The 23,171-nt window shown below is 42.5% G+C and overlaps 1 protein-coding gene across 1 annotated transcript in view; it reads right to left on the reverse strand.

Moving 5' to 3' along the window:
- The window catches only part of ARID2 (AT-rich interaction domain 2), a 279,055-nt gene that overhangs the window by 125,765 nt on the left and 130,119 nt on the right, over positions 1–23,171 (reverse strand). Inside the window, exons 4-6 of the mRNA XM_060694701.2 lie at positions 10,803–10,936; positions 10,467–10,685; positions 4,143–4,210 (exon numbers count right to left, since the gene is read on the reverse strand). Of these exons, the coding sequence (XP_060550684.1) occupies positions 4,143–4,210; positions 10,467–10,685; positions 10,803–10,936 (421 nt within the window). The remainder of the gene's footprint in view (positions 1–4,142; positions 4,211–10,466; positions 10,686–10,802; positions 10,937–23,171) is intronic.

Below are 23,171 nucleotides of genomic sequence, written 5' to 3' on the forward strand. Positions count from 1 at the left end.
TTTCATATAGTGCATACAAAAATAAGGAAAAAAGGAGGACTCTGGAAGACTATTTAAACCACTTAGGAGAACCAGAAAGGAAACTCAAGACAACCCGGGAGATGAAAAGCTAAAGAAAGCTGGCTGATGTGGAGACACAAATTGAATATCATTGATCAAGAGGAACTAGCGCAAAAAATAAAAAGAACGAAACAATACCACTTTGAGAATGCCAACAAATCGGGCAGGTAGTTGGCCTATAAATTAAAGAAGGAAAATGAAAAGGGGACAATTCATACATTAGAAGATTCCAAGGGCAAGCTATTGAACAAAGAAGAGGACAAACTAGAAAGAGCTAGGGAATTCTATGAGACTCTATATAAAGAAGAGGAGGTCCCAGAAGGCAAAATAGAGCAATAGTTGATAAATGCAAAACTCCCGCGAATAACAGAGGAAGAGAGAGAAATGCTCAATAGAAAGATAACAGCTGAAGAACTAAAAACACTCTCTCTAAACTTAAAAATAATAAAGCGCCAGGCCCAGACGGATTCCCAGGGGAAATATATAAAAAACTAGAAGAAATATTGCAACCAAAATTAGTGGAAATTTTCAATGATGTATTAATGGATTCTAAAATCCCAGAGTCATGGAAGGAAGCACATGTTACATTAGTGCCGAAAGAAGGTGCTGACCTAAAACAAATTCAGAACTATAGACCAATTTCCCTTCTAAATACTGACTATAAGCTATTTATGGGCATAATGGCGGAAAGAATCAAAAAAATATTAAACATTTGGATACACAAGGATCAAAATGGATTCCTCCCGGGCAGGCAAATTAGAGATAATTTGAGAACCGTGTTGGACATTCTAGAGTACTATGAAGAACACCTCGAAAAACAGATGGCTTTAGTTTTTGTTGACGCCCAAAAGGCATTCGATAACTTAAATTGGAAATTTATGATTAAACAAATTGAGGTAATGGGATTTGGAACAAATTTTGAAAAGATGATAAAATCTATTTACGATAATCAAAAGGCGAGCATCTTAGTAAATGGAGACAGGACAAAAACATTCCAGATTAGCAAGTGGGTAAGGCAAGGTTGTCCCCTGTCACCATTATTGTTTATTTTGGCCCTAGAAGTCTTGCTACGAAAAATTAGAAATAACGAGGAAATAAAAGGTCTAAAGATTAGGAAGGAGATCTACAAGACACAAGCATTTGCAGACGATGTAGCTTTAATCCTAGAAGACCCTATAGAATCGGGACAAAAAGTGCTAGAAGAATTGGGTAAATAGGAGAGGTGGCAGGCTTCACATTGAATAAAACTAAAACCAAAGTACTGACCAAGAACGTAACCGAGGTTCAGAAAAAAGAGATAGAAGAATTGTTAGGACTACAGGTTGTGCAAAAAAATTAAGTACCTAGGAATTTGGATTACTACAAGATGTTCGACCCTAAAAGATGATAACTATACCCCTTTAATTAGGAAAATGAAACAAGACCTTGATAGATGGAAGAAAATAAAATTGTCACTTTTGGGCAAGATACCGCGATTAAGATGAACATCCTCCCCGAAGTATTATTTTTAATTTCAAAATATACCGGTGAACTTAGATAAAAAAATTTTCTCAGAATTAAATAAAATTTTCAGGGAATTTGTATGGGAGGGGAAGAAACCGAGGTTTTCCATCAAAATTTTAAGGGGCAAAAGAGATATAGGAGGATTTGGGCTTCCCGATTGGGAAACATACTATACGGCAGCTAAGCTAGTCTGGATAAGGGACTGGGCCACCCTGGAAAATAAGAGGATCTTAACCCTAGAAGGCCACGACTTACAAAAAGGGTGGCATGCATACCTATGGGATACAGAGAAGAAAAAGAAAACGTATTTTCATAGACATAAAATCAGAGACTCATTGGACCCGGATTAGGCAGAGATACTATAAAAAAGTTCCAAGATGGCTCTCCACGATGGAGGCCCTGATCTATCCCAATAGATGGGGAATGGAGAAAATGAGTAGGTATAAAGACATTTTAGATGAAGGAGGAAATCTTAAATCAAATGATACCTTGAGAGAGCAAGGAATAATTTTAGATTGGTGGACCTATTTACAAACAAAATCTAGATACCAGAAAGACAAAGAACAATGCGGCTTAGAACTTGGACTTAATGGGTTGGATAAAGTCCTGATGGGAACAGGCAAAAAGATCCTGGATAAATTATACAATTATTTATTAGATGAAGATAGGGCTGAGGATATAACAAAGAATCAAATGAGTGCATGGGAGAAAAATATTGGACGTGATATAAATTTTAATGAACGGGAAGAGGCATGGAATAAGAACCTTAAATTGACCAGAGCCGCAACATACAAGGAAAATCATTATAAGATGCTCCACAGATGGTATCTAGCCTCGGCTAGGCTAGCAAAGATATATCCCAATATGCACCCCAACTGTTGGAAATGTGGCTATGGTCAAGGCACCTTCTTTCACATGTGGTGGGCATGCCCAGAAGCGAAAAGATATTGGAGTAAGATCAGGAGATGGTTACAAGAAATAATTGGGAAGATATTGAATTAACACCGGAAATATTTCTCCTGGGAATAGTAAAGAAGCCATATGGAAAGGAAAGGATTCATTTAATGATACACATAATTACAGCCGCCAGATTGGTTTATGCACAATATTGGAAAGAGAAAACCCAGCCACCAGAAGAGCTTATAATTAGGAAAATACTGGAGTGCGCAAAGATGACTAAACTAACTCATGAAATAAATGATGATGAGAATTCAGAATACTATACTGTGTGGGGAAGGTGGTATGAATGGATGAATGATAAAATGAAAGGAAGAGAAAAAGGTATGTTAAATAAAAGTAAAAAGTAATTTAAAATGTCACCAGAAATATATTTTGTATAGTGTTAAAATCACTGCACATCTGATATTAATGGAAATGTCAATATATTTATGTTTTTTAAACTCAATAAAGTTTTCTAAAAAAAAAATTAGTAATACTGTATATAGATAGCTGATATTATGAGCACTAGCAATAGGTACCGTAGAAAAAGCTGGTCATAGATAATGTGACCAGGACCAATCAGCTAAAGTCTTATAGAAGATGTATTTTTCTAAACTTTATCATTTTATATGTACCATGCCCAAACTCCTCTTATAAAATAAACCCCGCCTGTCAACGCTAGTCTGTAATAAAGTTTCAACGTGCAGGTAATCCTTGATTTACAACTGTCCACTTAGTAACTATCCAAAGTTACAATAGATCCACCAAAACCTAGTTTTGACCCAGTTTTGAACCTTCAGTGACTGCAACACCCTTGAGGTCATTTGTTATTAAGACCAACTGCAGGGACACTGTGTTCTCTCTGCCTATCTCCCCCCATTGCCCTGCTAGGTCCCTGGGACTGCTTACCAACCCATTGGATTCCACCCCCTTCTCCTCACTCCTTCACTGATCACACATTCAGCTATGGAAGATCTCTGCAGGTCCAAGGTTCTCATTAGGGACAAAGGGCAGGCTACTGCATCCCTAGATCACATGGCTTCTGAAAATGGCACCTACTTCCAGGATGGAGCCCAGGGATGCTGAAGGCAGAATGGCCTGTCCCTCCTTCTCCAACATGAGCACTAGAGCTCCACAGATCTTCCAAAGGTGAGTGAATGGTGACCAGGTGTGTGTGTGAGGTGGGGGGGGGCAGGGAGAGTGGTTTGGGCCAAGTAGTATGGCTGAAGAATAGCCTAAGGCCAAAGAATACTCTGAGGGGCAGGGAGTGGAGCATGGGTGCTTTCGTGTGTGTGGGAGGCTTGGGACACTTGGAGCAGGTGGGCTGGGCCTGCACTAGGCCTCCCAAGGCCTTCCCCATCCAAGGCATTCTATGCTCTACTTAACAACCCATGCCAGTCACTTAATGACTACATTGGGGGAAATCAAAACCAATAGGCTTGTGAATTCAGGGCTACTTATTACCACTTTTTCTCTTTTGCATTATCTTAGTATTTTTATTCATGCTACTTCAATATCTTAGGTTTATATATTCCTTTCTCCTCCACTGGCCTGATTCTGTAAGAAAACTGTATCTTTGACTAGTTTGATTTGTACATATATTCCAGAAAAATGTTATGTATCAAAATTTTAGAAATTACCTTAACAAAATCTCTGTCCGTTTTCTCCTTCCATTCTTCACCAAACACAGTAGAAAATGAACCTAAAGCTATAAAAAAGCATTAACATTATCATTACATTGGTAGAAAAATTTTAAAGAATATAATTTTAAACCTGCTGTTTTATAGTAAACCAAGCTAATTTATTTGGTTTATTATGTCTATACTTTGTTTTACTTGACATATACTTGACAAAGTATATGTCTATACTTTGTTTATTTTAATAAACAGTATTACTGTTTATTAAGAAGCGTTTCTAAAATTGTTACTGGTTGGATAGGAAACTATTTGTTTGGACCAGATCAGTCTTCAGATCCGAGTGAATCAGACTTTTTATCCTAAAAAGTATAACACAGAAAATGTATACAGTAAAATGTATTAATCTACTATTGTATGTACCAATCAACTGAAAAAAATATTATATATACTGAAGAGTAACACAGTATTTGCTATATACAATCATAAATTTTTAAAAACTACGATTAAGAAACAAATTCTCTTGTAGGAAAATTTCAGTTTTCTTCAATATATATTATTCAAACAAAATTTAAGAAAACTTTTTTTATAAGTGCTCATTTTCTTTCGTTTGAATTCATACAGGTAGTCCTTGAATTATGATGGCAACTGAGACTGCAATTGCTGTTGCTAAGTAGTACAATTGTAAAGTGTGACATCATGTGACTGCATTACTGAGCAACAGCAATCCAGGGTGCATGTATGCAAGCACAGGGAGTCCCAGGAAGAGGGGTATACAGTGAGTGAGAGTATAGGGAACCCAGAGAAGAAGGGTGTGGAGTGTATGCAAATATAGGGAGGCCTGTGAAGGATGGCGCAGAGTGCATGAGAGTCTAGGGAGGCACAGGAAGGAAGTCATGGTATATGTGCAAGCCCTGGGAATGAGGGCACTGGTAGGTGCCTGTGTGCATGTACACTGAGAGGGACCTGAGAAGGAGGGGATTGGGTGGGTGTGAGTGTAGGGAGGCTTCGGAATGAATGTGTTACTGGATGTTTGTATACAGTGCATTCAGAAAGTATTCAGACCCCCTTCATTTTTGTCAATTTTGTTGTGCTGCAGCCTGATTCTACAGTTGTTGAAATTCATTTTGTTTTTTCATTCATTAATCTACACTCAGTATTCCATAATGACAAAGTGAAAACAGAATTTTAGAAATGTCTATAAAATTATTAAAAAGAAAAAAAAATAAAATAACAAATTGGCATAAGTATTCAGACCCTTCACTCAGTACTTTGTTGAAGCACCTTTGGCAACAATTACAGTCTTGAACGAATCCTTTTGGGTATGATGTGAAAGTTTTGCACGCCTGGATTGGGGGATTTTCTGCCATTCTTTCTTGAAAATCCTCCCAAGCTCAGTTGGGTTGGATGGGGACCATTGATGGACAGCCATTTTCAGGTCCCTCCAGATATGTTCAATAGGGCCAATCTAGGATATTCACAGAGTTGTCCTTAAACCACTCCTGTGTAGTCTTGGCTATGTGCTTAGGATCTTTGTCATGTTGGAAAGTGAACCTTTGGCCCAGTCTGAGGTCCTGAGATCTGTGGAACAGGTTTTCATTGAGGATATTATTTATTATTTTTATTATTTATTAAATTTTTATACCGCCCTTCTTCCGAAAGACTCAGGGCGGTGAACAGGATATCCCTGTGCTTTGCTCCATTCAGCTTTCCTTCAACTCTGATCAGTCTCCCAATCTCTGCTGCTGAAAAACACCCACAAAGCATGATGCTGTCACCACCATGCTTCAGTGTTAGGATGATACTGAGCAGATGATGAGAGGTGCTTAGTTTCCTCAAGACATAACATTTAGAATTGAGGCAAAAAGTTCAATGTTGGTTTCATCAGACCAGAGAATCTTGTTCCGGATAGTCTGAGAGGACTTCAGGTGCTTTTTTGCAAAGTCCAAGCAGGCTGTGTTTTTCATTGAGAGGCTTCCGTCACTCTGCCATAAAGCGCAGATCAGTGGAGGGCTGCAGTGGTGGTTGTCTTTCTGGAACTCTGTCCCATCTCCACACAGGATCTCTGGAGCTCAGTAAAAGTGACCATCCGATTCTTGGTCACTTCTCTTACTAAGGTCCTTCTCCCCCAGTTGCTCAGTTTGACCAAGTGACCAGCTTTTGGAAAAGTCCAGGTTGTGCCAAATGTCTTCCATTTCAGAATTATGGAGGTCACTGTGCTCTTAGGAACTTTTAGTGCAGCAGAAATTTTATTGTAGCCTTCCCCAGATCTGTGCCTTGTAATAATCCTGTCTCTGAGCTTTGCAAGCAATTCCTTTGACCTCATGGCTTTTGCTCTGCTACAGTATGCATTGTCAGCTGTGAGGCTTTCTATGTAGGTGTATGCCTTTCCAAATCATCCAATCAATTTAATTTACCACAGGTTGCCTCCAATCAAGGTGTAGAAACATGTCAGAAACGATCAAGAGAAATGAGAGGCATCTGAGTGAAATATTTCAGTTTTTTCTTTTAAATAAATTTAGACATTTCTAAAATTCTGTTTTCATTTTGTCATTATGGGGTACTGAGTGTAGATTAATTAAAAAAAATGAATTTCAACAACTGCAGAATCGGGCTGCAGAATAACAAAATTGACAAAAGTGAAGTGGGTCTGAATACTTTCTAAATGCACTGTATGTGAGTATAGAACAGGGCTGTCAAACTCCCGGCCTGCAGGCCAGATGCATCATGCACTAGCCACGCCCACACCCGGTTTAGGGAACCCTGACATAGAAGGTCCAAGAAGGGGGGCACAGGTGGATGTATGTGTCAGAGCAAAGAGGGAGAAGAAATGTTGAACTTTTTGGCCATAATTCTAAAAAACCATGTTGGTGCAAAAACAACACTGTGCATCGCCAAAAACACACCATACCCTTAGTGAAATTTGCGGTGGCAGCATTATGCTTAGGGGCTGCTTTTCTTTATTTGGAACTGGGGCTTTAGTCAAGGTGGTGGTAATTATGAACAGTTTCAAATATCAGTCAATTTTGGAAAAAAGAATACTTTCAGGCCTGTCCTAAAATATTGAAGATGAAGATGAATTTCACCATTCAACACAACAACGACCCAACGCGTATCCAAATCAACAAAAGAATGACTTCACTATAAGAATATCAAAGTTTTGGAATGCGGTGACCTGAAGGGAGCTGTGCGTAGGAGATACCCTCACAATCTGACAGATTTAACTTCGTTAAAGCATGGTTTGATTTTATGACAGTGAATTAGGGTTTATAGAGCATTTTTGCAAGGAAGAGTAGGCAAAGATTTGCAAGGCAAGATGCATCATGCTGATAAGGCTTCTAACCCAAAAGACTGAACGCTGTCATAAAACCAAAACTTACTTCAACAAAGCATTGGTTTAAGGTGCATAAGGGGCACACTTATTCAAGCATACTATTGTATGTTTTTTACTGTTATTTTTCAGTTTGTTTTTCAATTGAATTGTACAGCTTATACTGTAGGTCAGTGATGGCTAACCTTTTCCGGACTGAGTGTCCAAAGCACGTGCATGTGCGTGCGCCCGAACCCCCAAAATGCAATGTGTGCGTGATCCCCTACATGTGCCCTGCCTCACTGCCGATGCACGCGCAGCCTGCTACATGTGCCCTGCCCCCACGCATGCGCACGCGGCCCCCTGCACATGCCCTGCCCCCCGCCACATGAGTGGCAGAGACCTGAAGGCAGTAGGTGCATGCGCATCCACAGCGGAGCTGAACTCGGGCAATGGCTCACGTGCCATCAGAGAGGGCACTGCATGTCACCTCTGACACATATGCCATAGGTTCGCCATCACGGCTGTAGGTTATATTAAAAGTGGAAAAGATCTGAAGTGATTTATGTTAGTTGGATTTTTTTATTTTTACATCTCAAAAATCTGGTATTTTAAAAGGGATGTGTAGACTTTTTATATCCACTGTATTCCTTCCTCTTTACACATGAACGAAGTAGTCATCTTAATCAAAGGAAATCAGAAGACCGTGTATATTCATAATGTTATTATGAAGAACTAGGCAAATATGCATGTTTACATGCAAGTGTTAGAAGTTTATTGTGAACAAAGTTTTTTTTGTAAAATCTGCTTTCTAGAATATATGTCTGAAAGCTACGTTTTAGTCCTAGGTGGAAAAAAACGGCAGATTCTATATTTTCTTTCTAGGAATGAATATTATATCACATTTAAAAATGGCTAATACAATTTTTTTTTGTAATTTATGGAATTGATTTAATAAAATTCAATCCATATCATAGTATGAAGATTTAATAGCTACGTTCTTGATTATCCATATACTGAAGGGTTTAAGGAATATTTCTCTTCAGAAAAAGTTATCTTATGTAATTCCATTATTTTGGGAAATCCAACTTTCATGAAACTAAACAGTATCTAAGCACGGTATACAGAATGATCAATGACAAATCAATGTATGCTGTGAGAATAATAATAATAATAATAATAATAATAATAATAATAATAATAATAATAATAATAATAATAATAATAATAATAATTTTATTTCTATACCGCCCTTCTCCCGAAGGACTCAGGGCGGTGTACAGCCAATTTAAAAACACAGGACACAACAAAAATTAAAATAATTAAATAAATTTGGCCGATTTAAAACCCCAAAAATTAAAATACCCCAATTTAAAATTATTATGTTGATAGCCCTGCCTGGCGGAACAACAGGGTCTTCAGTGCACAGCGAAACACCCGGAGGTCGGAGATCTTACGTATTTCCGGGGGCAGTTCATTCCACAGGGCTGGGGCTCCCACAGAGAAGGCCCTCCCCCTGGGTGTCGCCAGCCGACATAACTTGGCTGATGGCACCCTGAGGAGACCCTCTCTGTGGGAACGGACTGGTCGGTGGGAGGCTATTGGTGGCAGAAGCAATACTAGGAAGCATATTTATAGTATCCAATAGATTAAATAATAAAGGGTTTGTGAAAGAAAAGAAAAGTAACACGCTCTATAAATTATAAAAAATATATAACAGAAGAGCATTCTATTTCACTTAGCAATAAGAACCTTTCATGGATCCCATTAAAATAATTCCATGATAGAAGTATTTATCCAAACACAGATGAAATTACATTAATCAAAAAACTTGTCAGAGTCATATTTGATCCTAATGCAGTAACTTCCAAAGCAGAGAAAAATATCTACACAAAATAAGTCCTACCCTACTCAGTTCAGCATTTGATTTATAAATTATTTTCTTACATTTGGATTATGATTATTAAACATAACATCTTCCTTGTCAAAACTTTCTACAACTGTATAACTGCTTTTGTTAAGTCTTCAATAATGAAAACAATTAAAAAGATTTAAAACCCTATAAAAACTGATAATCAATAGTTTGACTATATAGATTCTGAAGACATTTTTGATTACTTTGTCTTAGAAAAGAAATTATACAGATGCAAATGTTGCAAAAATGGGCAACTAGACATGAAGAGCTTTAAACAAAGAAGGAAAATAAGATAGAAATCTACAAAATTCTAAACAAAAAAATCCTGCCCATTGTCCCAGATTTGTAGAATCCAATTCTAGAAATACTCAGTAAATATGAAACTCATTTAGAGTACATCCAGAACCAAAGAAAGAAAAAAGCAGAATCACACAATATATAAGAGCTGTGGTGGCACAGTGGTTAGAATGCAGTACTGCAGGGCTAACTCACTGCTCACTCCAGGAGTTCGATTCTGAGCAGCTCAGGGTTGACTCAGACTTCCATTCTTCAGAGGTTGGTAAAATGAGCACCCAGATTGTTGGGGGCAATACGCTGACACTGTAAACCACTTAGAGAGGACTGTAAAGCACTGTGAAGAGGTATATAAGTCTAAGCGCTAAGTGCTATTGCTACAGTATATATAATTTTAAGCAAAGTAATTGTGGCGAACATAATACCAACAATAAAATCTGAGAGTTTAATGGAGTTTACCCCCAGAAAATCAGGTAGAAGATTGAAGCTTAAATGGCTTTAACAGGAATTTAAACACATTCATTAAAATCTGTCTTTTCTCTTGAGTAAATGGTCATCAATGAATAACATTGACTGATAGAGCAAGTAAGGGGGAAGATGTGGTCTTTATGTCACAGATGTCACAAAAACATCTGGATAAACACTGCTAAAAGAATACTAAACTAAATGAAATATTGTTCTGATGTGGCAGGGCTTGTCCTGTATAAAATTAGTGAATAGCTTAAACAGAAGATAGATTTCCAGCACTTGAAAAATTATATTTTACAGTAGTACATTTATCTTTAAAGTATTATACAAATTAGAAACTTACTGTCATCAAATACCCCAGCATTAGCAAGTAATAAAGTGATGATTTTGGGGTCCTTTTCAAGCTGCATAACATGTTTGCTTTCATTTGACAGAAGAGTGCACACATTAATAGCAAAGTCCACTTCATTTGGGAGTCCAGATAATAGAGAAAGCACCAATTTATTATAATCATTTGGCGAATTAAAGTCCATAGAAAGCCCATAACTTTGTCGAAGAAAATCTATTCATAAAGGCAAAAATACAGATTAATAACAATACATCTATAGGTCACTGTGGTATTCTTCGCAAAGAAATCCAATATACATGGTACTATTTATTAATTAGCTGTAAGATTTACCTGACACACTGTGCTGCTGGTAATTATAGGAACATGGAATTGCACCTATAGGTAGTTGTGGCTTTGGATTGCCTGGTTGTACCTCATCATCATCCTCTCCAAAATGATGTACTTTCTCGTATTTTTCCAGATAACTGAAATGGAAAGTAACTGTTTTTTAGTATACATATAATACAAGAAAGCGTTAAAAAGCTTATCAAAACAAATTGTAATTTGCGTTTTTTAGTTGAATCAAATTGATTTGACAGTTTTCTCAGATTATTGATCTTGAAAAAGATTTTTTAAAAAAACTCCATAAAAGCATTTATCTAGATAATCCTACATTATATTTTCATTCCACTGCAGGTCAACTTGAAAATATGTATCAAATCCAAATCCACAGAATATTGTAGTAATTTTAATAAAACACACCTATATCAATCTTGTCTTTTATAAAATTTGTCTCTTGCAGTACTCTAGTCCGGGTGTCGGCAACCCGCGGCTCCAGAGCCGCATGTGGCTCTTTCATTCCCCCTGCTGCGGCTCCCTGGTTTCCTGTCGTGGCAGAGGGATGAATGATCTCTCACCCTGTCACAGTGGTGGCGATGGCCGGAGCCTTAGTGCGGGACTGAAGTGTCCCTGCACTTGTATTTGTGCGAAACAGCATTCCGCCTTCGTCGTGGTACATTTGCTATTGCTGCTTCCATCAGTGGGCTGCTGTCACAGCGCCTTGCACAGCACGGTGAAATTAAGCGCACTTCACAATGGAGGAGCTGCGGTCCCCTCCTCCTGGAGCCCATTATGACACGGAGGCACAATGCGACCCTGCGTTGTTGTCGGCTTGCTCTCACCTCCCGGATGTTGGGGGGTTGGGGGAGGGAGGGAGGGAGGGAGGGGGAAAGAGAGGGAAAGAGAGAGAGAAACTGAGAGAGAGAGAAACAGAGAAAGAATGGGAAGGAAAGAGAGAGACAGAGAGGGAGTGAAAGAGAACTGGGGGGAGGGATAAATATTAAGGGTGAAATGTGGCCCTGAAAGTAGTTTTGCCATTTTGCTCATCATTGAGAGAGGAGGGGGAAGGGGGGGAGGGAAAGAGAGAGAGGGTGGGAAAGAGAGGGGGGGGGAAACAGAGACAGAAAGAGAGAGGGGGGAGGGAAAGCGAAAAGGAGGGAAGAAGCATGAGAAAGAGAGAGAGGAGGGAAAGAGAGAGACAAGAGACACAGAGATAGACACAGAGAGAGAAGCAGAGACAGAGAGAGAAAGCTGAACAACATTTTTACAGAACTATAAATACATTGAGGCCTTTGAGGCAAGTGGATGGGAGACGAGGCCAGGTGTGAGAAGAGGTGGCTGGGAGGGGAGGGGAGGGGAGGGGTTAGGCAGGGCTGGGCATTGCAAATAATTTAACAACCGGTTCTCTGCCCTTATGACCGGCTGCGTAGGCGTGGCTGGGGTGGGGGGGGTCAAGCGACTTGGTGGGAGTGACGTTGAGTTGGCCACGCCCATCCAGGTTTTGTGTTTTCTTTTCTGTGGGAAACGGGTCCAAATGGCATTTTGAGTGTTTAAAGTTGCAGACCCCTGCTCTAGTCTATAAGATTGTCTGTATATTTAATACTGTATATATACACTGCCATTCATGGTCAAAAATTTTAAACATAATCTTTGCACTTAAAAAATAATTGTAGGCCACAAAGCAATAGCTGATTTACTGACTTGCTATTTGGCAGATAGCAATGGGGAACCAGTCATGAAGCTGGTAGTGTCCATGAGACCTAGAGGCACTGGGGATTCTCCAGTGTTTCTTTCAGGGCAGAAGTGGTTGTGAAAATGGAAGCAATGTTTGGTGGCAGTAGATTGGCTATTTTTCAAAAAATGATGGGCATACATTTCAAAAAAATGATGGGCATACATATTCAGAGTTCATGGTTGGGGATGTCTTTAATATTTTCTGGATGACTAGAGAATGCAGCCAATGGGGTAAAGATGCAAATGGACTTTTGGAAGAGTGAGATATTAGAAGAATTTTAGGATTTTCTTCACTTTTAAGTATTTTGAATTTATTTCAGAGTATTTACTATCTTTTTTAAAATGCCTCTCTCAAAAGTGAAGGAAACTGAAAATAATTTTCAGAAAATTTGACAGGAATGCCCCTCATATGGCCAAAAAAGTGTAATGACTAAACTGACTCTTATTTCAAGGATAAAGAAAAGGAAGAATTTATTTCTATAGTTGTCTGTTGAATTCAAATCTATGGAAGTTTTGAATCTATGGAAGTTTTCAAAATGAACATTTTCACTCTTAAATATAACTGAAGAAAAACAGTGATTTCTTTGATTAATTTTACAGAGTAGTAAGTAAATCTTTAAGGAAACTTCTATTAATAAACATATTAATGTATTATCAAAGGCTTCTCAAATATTTTGATTACCATATTTTTATAAGACACACCTTTTTCCCCCCAAAAAGAGAGTGAAAATCTGGGTATGTCTTATAGTTCAAATGTACCCTGCCCACCCGCCGGCCCCCACCCTTCGGACATTTTTAGACTCTATACGTCACATTTTTGGGCGGTCCCAGGCAGCGGGGATCTGGGTCGGGGCACAGCCTGAGGAATGAGCCTCTTCAGGACGGTCTGGGTGGGGAAATCTGCCTGGGGGCTTCGGTGAACAAGGCAGACCCCACGGTTCGCAGCTGGCTCCCCCTCTGGCCACCCAGCGGGCAGCTGAGGGCAGACAATGGCCACGACTTCACTCCCCAGCGATGTGAGCCACCGCTGCCACCACTTAAGCCCTCTCAGCACCCGGCAACCCCTAAGGCGAAACGTCCTCCTTTCTAGCCACTGCTGCCCGTTGGCCCGATGCAATTCACAGAGCCGCGTTTCAGGCGGCGGCTGGTTCCCCTGCAATGTGCTTTGGGGAACCAGGGAGGAAAGCATTTTCAGGTGGCAGTGCCAGCTACATGCCACATTTTTGGATTCAGGGAGGATCCACTCCACCGCCTGTGGGAGCACAAACAGGCCGTGTTGTTAATGGCTTGGGGTGGGGCGATTCGTCCAGCTACTGCTGCAGTCATTCCAGGGAGACAAGGTCGTAGAGGGCCAGAGCATCAGCACCCCCAGCTCCTCCGCCTCTCCTCCTCCAACATTGACCATGGCGCCTGCAAAGAGCATGCATCTTCCCCTCCCCTTCAAACGACCGATCAACCCCCCACCCCCATTCCCTGCTATGCAAAATGCTTTCCCCCCAAACCCAAAAACCCTGGCGTTGCCACCTGAAAATGCTTTCCTCCTTGGTTCCCTGAAGCACATTGCAGGGGAACCAGCCACCGCCTGAAACACTGCTTTGTAAATTGCATCGGGCCAATGGGCGGTGGTGGCTGGAAAGGAGGGACATTTTGCTTTAGGGGCTCCCGGGCGCAGAGAGGATTAGGTGGTGGAGGCGGTGGCAGCTCCTCACATTGCTGGGGAATGAAGTCATCATGGCCATTGTCTGTCCTGAGCTGCCCGCTGGGTGGCCAGAGGGGTATCAGTCGCGAACCGTGTGGCCCGCCTTATTTGCCGAAGCCACTGGGCAGATTCCCCCCCCAGACCATCCTGAAGAGGCTCATTCCTCAGGCTGTGCCCTGACCCTCCCCCCAGAGCATGCGAGGAGCCTCTTCGGGGAAAGCGAGTAGTCCCTGCGGATCGCAGGGGCACCCTGATAAGTTTTCCAGAAAAGAACTTCTCAGTAATCAATGCTCTCTTTCCCAGCCGAGTCTCTGAGGTTTGGAGGAGGAGGAGGGTGGGGTAAAGCAGCACCACCTTAAATGCTGGTAGGCAGAGGTAGAATTCTTGTTTTCTTGTTTTCCTCTCCAAAAATTAAGGTGCGTCTTATACTCCAGTGCATCTTAATACTCCAAAAAATACTTTCAGTATTTTCAGTACTTTCAAACATTTTTCTGCTTTTGCAGTCAAACTTCAGAATATCATTCTACCTTCTTTGCTTATACAGAATGTCTTTTTTATTTCTTTCTCTATTTTTATCATGTAGTGTTTAACTTATGAATACAGGTAATCAAAGGGTTCGAGAGTTCCCTTAGTGAAGGTTTGAAGTTATGCAATTAGCGCCCCATAGCATTTACGAACAAGTCACTAAATTATGAATATTGCCGCACCACAGCAGCTGTTCGTCCTTACGAACAACTGCAGAGTCTCTGCAACATTTGTCACACCTATATCCACCTCCACCCTCCACCCCCCGGCTGGGTCTACACAGGCACTTTGCCTGTGGAGACTCACTTACCTTGCGAAGATCTCTGTCGCGCTTTCTTTGCCTGCTTCATTATTTCAGGCTTTCAGTGCATTCACAGAGAACAGAGACCTAACGTAATGTGATATCATGCAAGATCAGTAGTGTAAGATCTTGTGCTACTGATCTCGTGTGATCTCGTACTTTAGGCCTCTATTTTCTGCAAATTGCGGCCTGGACGTTTGCAAATGGATGGAAGGCTTCGGTCCTTCAGGCCTTCCCACTGTTTGTCATTTCCTTGCCGATGCCCTCAGGAAGATTGTGTTCCTGTAGGCTTTGCAAAAAGCTTTTGACCGTATGCAAGGCTGCGACCTGCCAGCGAAGCGTGTTTGGCACAAGGCCCTTGTCAAAACCGTCCTATAGAAATTCAAGAACTTCAGATACAGATGCCGTAGTCTGGTCGGTGTGGGTTCGGAAACACCACGAACAGAATGAACTCCAGGTGGCATTGTAGATCCTGATTGTAGATGCGCATCTAGAAGCTTGAATGGTGGAAATAACCCACCCTGAGAGATTGTCCTTCCTTAGGAGGATCCTCTCAAGTACAAGATGGTCAACTGAAGCTACTAGGGGTCTGGGCGTAATATGACCTCCTGGCTGAGAGAGATCCGGTCCCTGGGAATCCTCTAGGGGTGGGCAACAGACAGGCTCACTAGGTCTGCATACCAGGGCCAGCGAGGCCAGTGTGGGGCAACTAGCAGGACCTCTGCTCTCTCCACTAACATCTTGCGAATGACTCGTGGGATAAGCGGAAGGGGTGGAAAGATGTAGAGCAGGCCCTGAGGCCAGGGACACTGGAGAGTGTCGCTGCCTTCGGCCCCGGGGCACAGGAAGAGGGCGAAGAATCGAGGCAGTTGAGTGTTGTTTGGGTGCATAAACAGGTCGAGGACCGGGCGTCCGAACTGGCAGGACATCTCGGGGAAGAGCAAAGGATGAAGACACCACTCCGCATGATCTATCTGCGTCCTGCTCAACCAATCTGCTTGGATATTGGTGGACCCGGAGATGTGTTCCGCCGCAGAGAGATTGTCTTCTCCGCCCAGGTTAGCAGTTTGGCCAATTCCTCCATGAGTGGCACGGACCAAGTGCTGCCTTAGCGGTTCACATGTGATTTTGTGGTCACGTTGTCCGTTAGGACCAGCACGTGATGGCTTGCTACAGAGGAGTGGAAGTGGCACAGGGCAAGCCGGACTGCCAAGTAGCTCCAGCCAGTTGATGCCGTTGAGCAATTCTGCCGGAGACCAACGACCCTGGACTACTTGGGAGTGAAGATGGGCACCCCACCCGAGCAGGCTCGCATCCGTTGTGAGAGTAATGCATTGAGATTCTTGAAACAGACATCCTTTGTGCATGGTCCTCGAGGTCCACCAGCAAAGGGACATATGTACAGTCGCTGGGAGCTGAATCCTTGCCCTGGAGTTGCTGAGGCAGGTTCTCTGGTACGGTAGAAGGTATCACTGCAACGGATGGGAATAAAATCTCACCCAAGGGATGATAGCGATGCACGAGATCATTTTCCTGAGCAACCGCGACAGGAGGATCAGCAGCACAGTCTGGAGCAAAAGAACCTGGAGCACCAAGGAGTTGATGTTGAGGCGGCGATCTGGAGATAGAAAAACCTTGCCCTGAACAGAGTCTATTACTGCACCCAGATGGAGGATGCAAGTGGTTGGGTGAAGCTGGCTTTTCTCCAGGTTCAGGGAAAAGCCGTGTAGCTGCAAGGTTTGTCACATGATGATGAGATCCTGCAAGGCTTGGCCGGTCAAGGACGACAAGATTAGAATGTCATCGGACTTCCTGTTGGCTCCGCGAGCTTTGAAGACGCTCTTTTATGAGCGCCCGATCCCCAGTTCCGTAAAAGCCCCAGAACAGCCGAAAAACAGCTGTCTGGAGGCTTGGAACCCTCTCCCCGGGCAAAGGGGAGAGAGAAGAGTCGACAGGCGGAGGTAGAGCCCCCCCAAGTGCCCTAGGAGAAATCCTGGGGCGCGAAGGGTGTGGGCTCCCTATTGAAGCCTGTCAAGCTGTTCCAGACCAGGGACGACTCCGCAAAAGCGGAGCTAGAAGCCGCGACCAAAATCTGCTGGGAAAAAAAAATGAGGGGACTTTTAACATCTTTACCTTGATTGCAGACAGAGCAAACCAGGAGAAAAAAGAAAAAAAAATTGCAAGTAACATTTTAACTCCGTTTTAAAATGTAGAAAATGGCACCTGAGGGCGGGAGGAGGAAACTACAAGGGAAAGTGCTTGTTAAGCTTGTTAACGTTTGCAACATTGATACAGCTACTGGATTACACCTTAAGAGAAAGTTTTAAAGTGGAAGCGCCTAGGAATTTGGCACTGAGGAAAAGAATTTGGTATTGACTTTAACTAAAATTTTGCTCTTATACTGTGTGGAAAATAGTTGGAATTGTCGACCTAATAGCTGGATAAATACAAAGTGGCTGAAATATGGCTGACAGCAGGGCTGGTGAATCTCAAGCTGTAACTGTTAAAGCTTTTTGAGAACTTCTAGACTCCTTTAATTCTGTGCTTTTGGATATAATTGAAAGAGCTTTTTCAAAAAACAGCTTGGAAAATTATAAGGAGTTGTTAGATGGGCAGCAGGAAATTTTTCAGAAGAGTCTGCCCTTGGAAGATCGAGAGGCTGTTAGGACTGAAAGGCAGGCTGGCACAGTTGAAACAAAGAACTGGGTAGACGCTTCCATTCAACTGATAGAAAAGCAACAAATAGACTCCTTATTGCAAGCTGACAAACTCTATGGCAACAAATTTTGGCTATATGAACAAAGGAATGGATTGAAGAACTATACAAGCAAGAAGAGTCGAAATGGAGATCTCAAACTAGAAAAAGTGATTTCAAGAAGAGAGTGAGTATTTCAGAAACATCAACCTCAAATCAACATTTTAAAATTTTCAAAAATAAAATTGGGGGGAATGTTGAAAGAATTAATAAAAAAAGGACTGGAAAAAATATAGAAAGAAGAAAAGAATAGAGGATTAAGTATTTGCTTTTTTTTTCTCTTTGGGGAAGGAAGATTCTAGTAATAAACTGAGAAGTTTAATTACATTGGTATTAAAGGCTATTTTAGGAATTGAAAATTTGAAAGATATCTTCCTGTAGATTTTGAAATCTGCATTTGGCAAATATATGTTTCAATGGTATTAAGAGATTTTTAAAATGTTTAACATAAGATTATATTATTTTAAAAGATATATGAGATAAATTGTGTAAGCTTTCAGGATGCCCTTTTGAAGCAAAGAGGATTAATGTTAAATTCAGAATCCTATTAAAAAACGATAATTAGTTTTGGATAGTAAAAGGGCTGCTTTCTAAAAAGTTAGAGGTATTAACATTGGTTAATTGAAAACTTGAAAGATATCCTCTGGTAGATTTTGAAATATATATTTGGTAAATGAGTGTTTTAAAGGTATTAAGAGATTTTTAAAATGTTCAACATAAGATTATATTATTTTAACAGGTATATGAGATAAAATGTGTAAGATCTCAAGATACCCAATTTTTTGAATGAAGAGGATTAATGTTAAATTCAGAATTTTATTAGGGAGTAATGTTCAAAAAGAATGATGTTCGAGGGTATGGAAATGAAATTTACTTATGATTTTTACTGTTTGTAATATTGCTAAAGTATTGGATTATACATCAAGAAAAAGTTTTTTTTATAATTAGGATGAACGAATTTAACGTTAATTGGTCTTGAGGATCTATAAAAGGGAGGTTGATGAATTGGAGCAAGGGGAGTTAAAGAACGTGGGAGTTTTGAAATTTATAATTAGTTAGTTTATTTTAGCATATGTTTGTTAGATGCTATACCCTGTTTTTGCTCTGGGAAGTCGGGCGGTGGGGTGGGGAGGGTGGGATAAGGGTTGGGATGGGGAAAAAAAGTGGTGAATAGAGAAATGTTTTAACAGAAGAAAGTATCTACAAGTAGAATACAGGAGTTGCTCAGATACTAAAGGAGGAGAATATTTCACAGCAAAGAAGTTAGAAAGAAGATAGGAGGAGTGGGTAGGAAGAGGAGAGGGAGGGAGATGAATGGAAGAAGGAGAGGAGGAAGGGAAGGGGACAGGAGTAGGAGTGAAGGCGAGAAGGGGGAAAAGAAGAGAGAAGTGGGGGAAAGGAAAAGGAAGTAGGATGAGGTAGGAGAGGAGGAAGGAGAAAGTAGGAGAGAAGAGGAGGGAGGGAAGGGAAAGAAAGGAGGTGAAGAAGAAGGTTTGTTGTGGAATGAGGGAAGAAAGAGAAGAAGAGCAACTCCGAATGCAATTAAAATGTCCTACTTTAATGCTTTCTTTAAGGGAAACATGCATTTATTATGTATAAGAAAATGTACACTTTCTATTATGTGGGGAGGGGGAAAGGGTGGGGGGGAGAAAAATTGTTTGTATTTCTTATAAAACTTTTCAATAAAAAAAAAAAGATTAGAATGTCATCCAAGTAACAGGGCACTCTGATGGGTATCTGCCTGAGGGAGGCCGCCATAGTTGCCAGTAATTTGGTGAAGGTCCTGGGGGCCGATGACAGGCCGAATGGCATGGCCCTGTATTGAAAATGCCAATTGGCATACGCAAAAGACAGGAACCTTCAATGCGATGTCCGAATTGGAATGTGAAGATAGGCCTCCTTGAGGTCTATTGAAGTCATCAGATCCCCTTGCAACCGAAGATCGACTTGAGGGATTGCATTTTGAATTGGTGGTAGACAATAAGTTTGTTCAATTCCTTGAGGTCCAAGATCCCTCTCCAGCCCCCGGAACTTTTACTCATCAGGAAAAAGATGGAGTAGAAGCCGGTGATCTGTGGGAACTGGCTCTATGGCGCAGAAGTCCAGAAGGTATTGAATTTCTGCGTTCATCAACCTCCTCTTCTCTGGGTTGGCCGAAACCGGGCATTGAATGAATCGGTTGGGAGGGCTGGAGTGGAATTCCAGGGTGAGTCCCAACCTCACCGTTTGGAGGACCCAGGCGTCCATCGTGGACAGCTCCCATTGGCTTCTTAAATGATGGAGACGACTGCCAAAGGGATAAATGGTTTGACAGTTACTTGCCTCTTCTGAAGGGCCTATTGCCCGTCCCTCTGAACGGATGCTTGGCTGGAGGTTGGCGCCTACCTTGATCCCGAAAGGAAGACCTGTCAGAAGATCTTTTGAAGAACTGGGCATAGGGCCGGCTAGAGTAGGACCCGCTGGGCCCGGTGTCAGTCCGAAAGGGCTGCCTTTGATTATAAGGCATATAACAGCAATCAGCCCGTCTGTACGAGGAAGGCATTACTTTCCCCTTAACTTGGTCTTCCACTAATATTGGGTCCAACGCTTTGCCAAATAGGTTGGATCCCTTATATGGTGCCAATGCAAGCTGCCACTTGGACTTAATATCCGCCCTCCAATGGTGTAACCAAAGGAGGTGGCAAAAAGTCACAGTCGAAGTTAGTGCACGGGAAGCAAACTTAGCTGCGTCCCAAGATGCGTCCGCAGAGTATTCCGTGGCCACCACCAACTTATTAATGTCCTGGTGGAGCCTCATGTTCTTGGGAGGAAGATGTTCCTGCAGCTGACATAGCCAAATTAACGATGCACGATTAAAGAATGAAGCCGATGTAGCTGTTTTAACAGCCCACACGGTTGCTTGGTGTGTTTTGCGGAAGGTGAGTTCTGTCTTCCTGTCCTCCGTCCGAAGGCCATCCGCGATGTCATTGGATAACACGGTGGAAGAAGTTAAATGGGCGACAGGGGTGTCCACTGTAGGAAGCTGAAGCATTGTGTGCAAATTTGGGGCTGAGCAGTAAAGCTTCTTGTCCAGACTGTTCGGCATGGCTAAGGAACCTGGAGTGCCCCACGGGCGTTGAACAGTCTCAGAGAACAGTTGTGGGCAGGGTATAAACTCCTGCTCTGCTTTTGGGACTGTAAACAGCTCATCATGCGGCCAAGCAGTATCTTGTGCGGCGGGCTGGTCCGCCGAAGCCTCCAGATTAGTTGTCATCTTGGCCTTATGTAATAAGGACTTGAAAAGGGATGGCCAGAAGAGCCGTGTAACAGGTGATCTGTCCGGTAAGATTACTTCGTCATTGGAAAATTCCATCTCCCTATTGTCATCATCATCCAATAAGGAATCCTCGCTATGGATGGAATCCTGTTGGTAGGGGCAGTCTGGACGGGGATCCACCTGAACTGGGGCATGCCAATGGGCTGCTGCCTGTGGACCAGGCAATGGAACGCCCTGAGAAGCTCCAGCAGCTATAAATCTGGAGATAGTCTCTGTAACCAGCGTCTGGATATCGAAGGGGAGGCACGGCTGTAGCCCTTCCCCCACGCAAAGCCCGGCAGCAGTGGGTGTAAACGTGGCCTCCGGTGCAGATTGTCAGGCAGACGGTTGGGGGGAGGCCATCAGAGAAACTTGTACCGCGTTAGAGCATGCAACTTCAGCTCGCTGCGGAAAGCCTGCTGCTGAATCCCGACCCCGGGATTCCTCTGGCAAGGTCTGAGGCCTTGGAGTGGATATAGGGGCCGTTGAGACAGATGGGTCCAATTGCTGAGGAGCAGAGGATTGGGCCTTTTGCTGGGCCAAGGCGAATTGTCTTTCTAGAACCTGATGCCTCCTCTGGGCATCCTTGTCGATGGCAGGTAACTTTTTTGAGGCCCGGGAGCTTGAGGGGCAAGACACCTCAGAAGTATCTTTGCTGCGTCTTTTTGTCCCTTTGGTTGTCTTTTGCACATGCGAATGGGCCTTGGGGGGGCTGTAGGCCTGTTCAAGGTCTGATGAAAGATCTGACTCAGCCATGGCTCTAATCCGGTTGGACAAACTGTAAGTACAGTCAGAAATTTGAACAATACTTTAAATGCAATCCAAACGGCCGGTGAAATATTTAGTTATTTATTTTTTCGTATTTTAAACAGAGGGAATGGGTGAGAGGAAGCAAGAATATAAGAGACGTTCCTCTAATCCTCAAGTAGAATCCCCGAGCGATGGCTGAAACCCCCTGCAGAGATGTCAGGCAATTGTGAAGCTGCTGAGAGACAGCAGAAATCCCAGCAGCAACTAGTCCTGGCTGAATCACTGGCAGACAAGGCGCTGAAGTAATTGATTCTCCTAATGTACTGTTTCGCTAATTGCCCCCTTGACAAAGTGGCTCAAATAAGGCTTTTAACACTGGTGCGGGAAAGGTGAGAATCCACTCAGCGCCTCCGCGGTCTTCTGTTGACAGTTTAAAATGGCACGAGAGCAGGAAACTGTTCTCCAGCGCCTCCGTGGGTGAGCCAAAGCGTGTGAACACTCAGAAGCGCTCCCAGCGCAGCGAAGCTAGTAACGATAACATGGAGTATGCCTTTGGGATTGGCAGTGACTCCGGAGCCTCCCGAGGGGAGAGAGGAGCTGAATGGTAGTGGCGGTATTGTCAGCAAGCCGGGGAACCAGCACACACACCGGTGGCACAGTTAAAAGTCGACTAACCACCACCGGCAGTTTAGGAGGAAAGGATCACTCTCCAAAGACCAATCCAAGTCCACAAACAAAAGGAAAGGTAAAACTCCTCCTCCACAGCCAGAACTGATAGCTCCTCCGAATGCTGATTGAAGAATCCAAAGCGTGGAATTTGCTTATTGTCAGAGCAAAACTAAAAGCAGTCTCTTCAGCTTGACTGAGTGAATAAACTGAACTACAGCCGAGCACAAGAGGCGTGACCAAGAAATTTAAAGGAATACACACTCAGTCTCTGGCTAATAGTCAGTGATTAACCCACGCTTTGGATTCTCCAAGCAGCGCGCTGGAGAAATCAGCAATCACCACCTCTTACAGACCAGCATCTGGTCTTCCCATTCCAGTTTCAGATAGAATAATTAAAAAAAAAACAAACTGATATGGATTTGCAGTGTCTATAATAGGGGAGTCAAACTCAAGAACTGTGTGCCAGATCCAGCCCACGGGGTACTTAAATCTAGCCCACAGAGCCGGCCTGGAAAGAAAACAAAGGACCAGCCTGCAGAGCCTCTGCTGGCCAAAATGGGCCATGGGGGGACATGTGCAGGCAGTTTTCGGCCCCCACGGCTTCCTATAGCAGTCTGGTGACTGAAAACAGGCCACGGGAATGGGGGTGTCAT

This window comes from Pantherophis guttatus, chromosome 7 (assembly GCF_059756535.1).
Source record: "Pantherophis guttatus breed Tessera chromosome 7, ASM5975653v1, whole genome shotgun sequence".
Taxonomy (NCBI): domain Eukaryota; kingdom Metazoa; phylum Chordata; class Lepidosauria; order Squamata; family Colubridae; genus Pantherophis; species Pantherophis guttatus.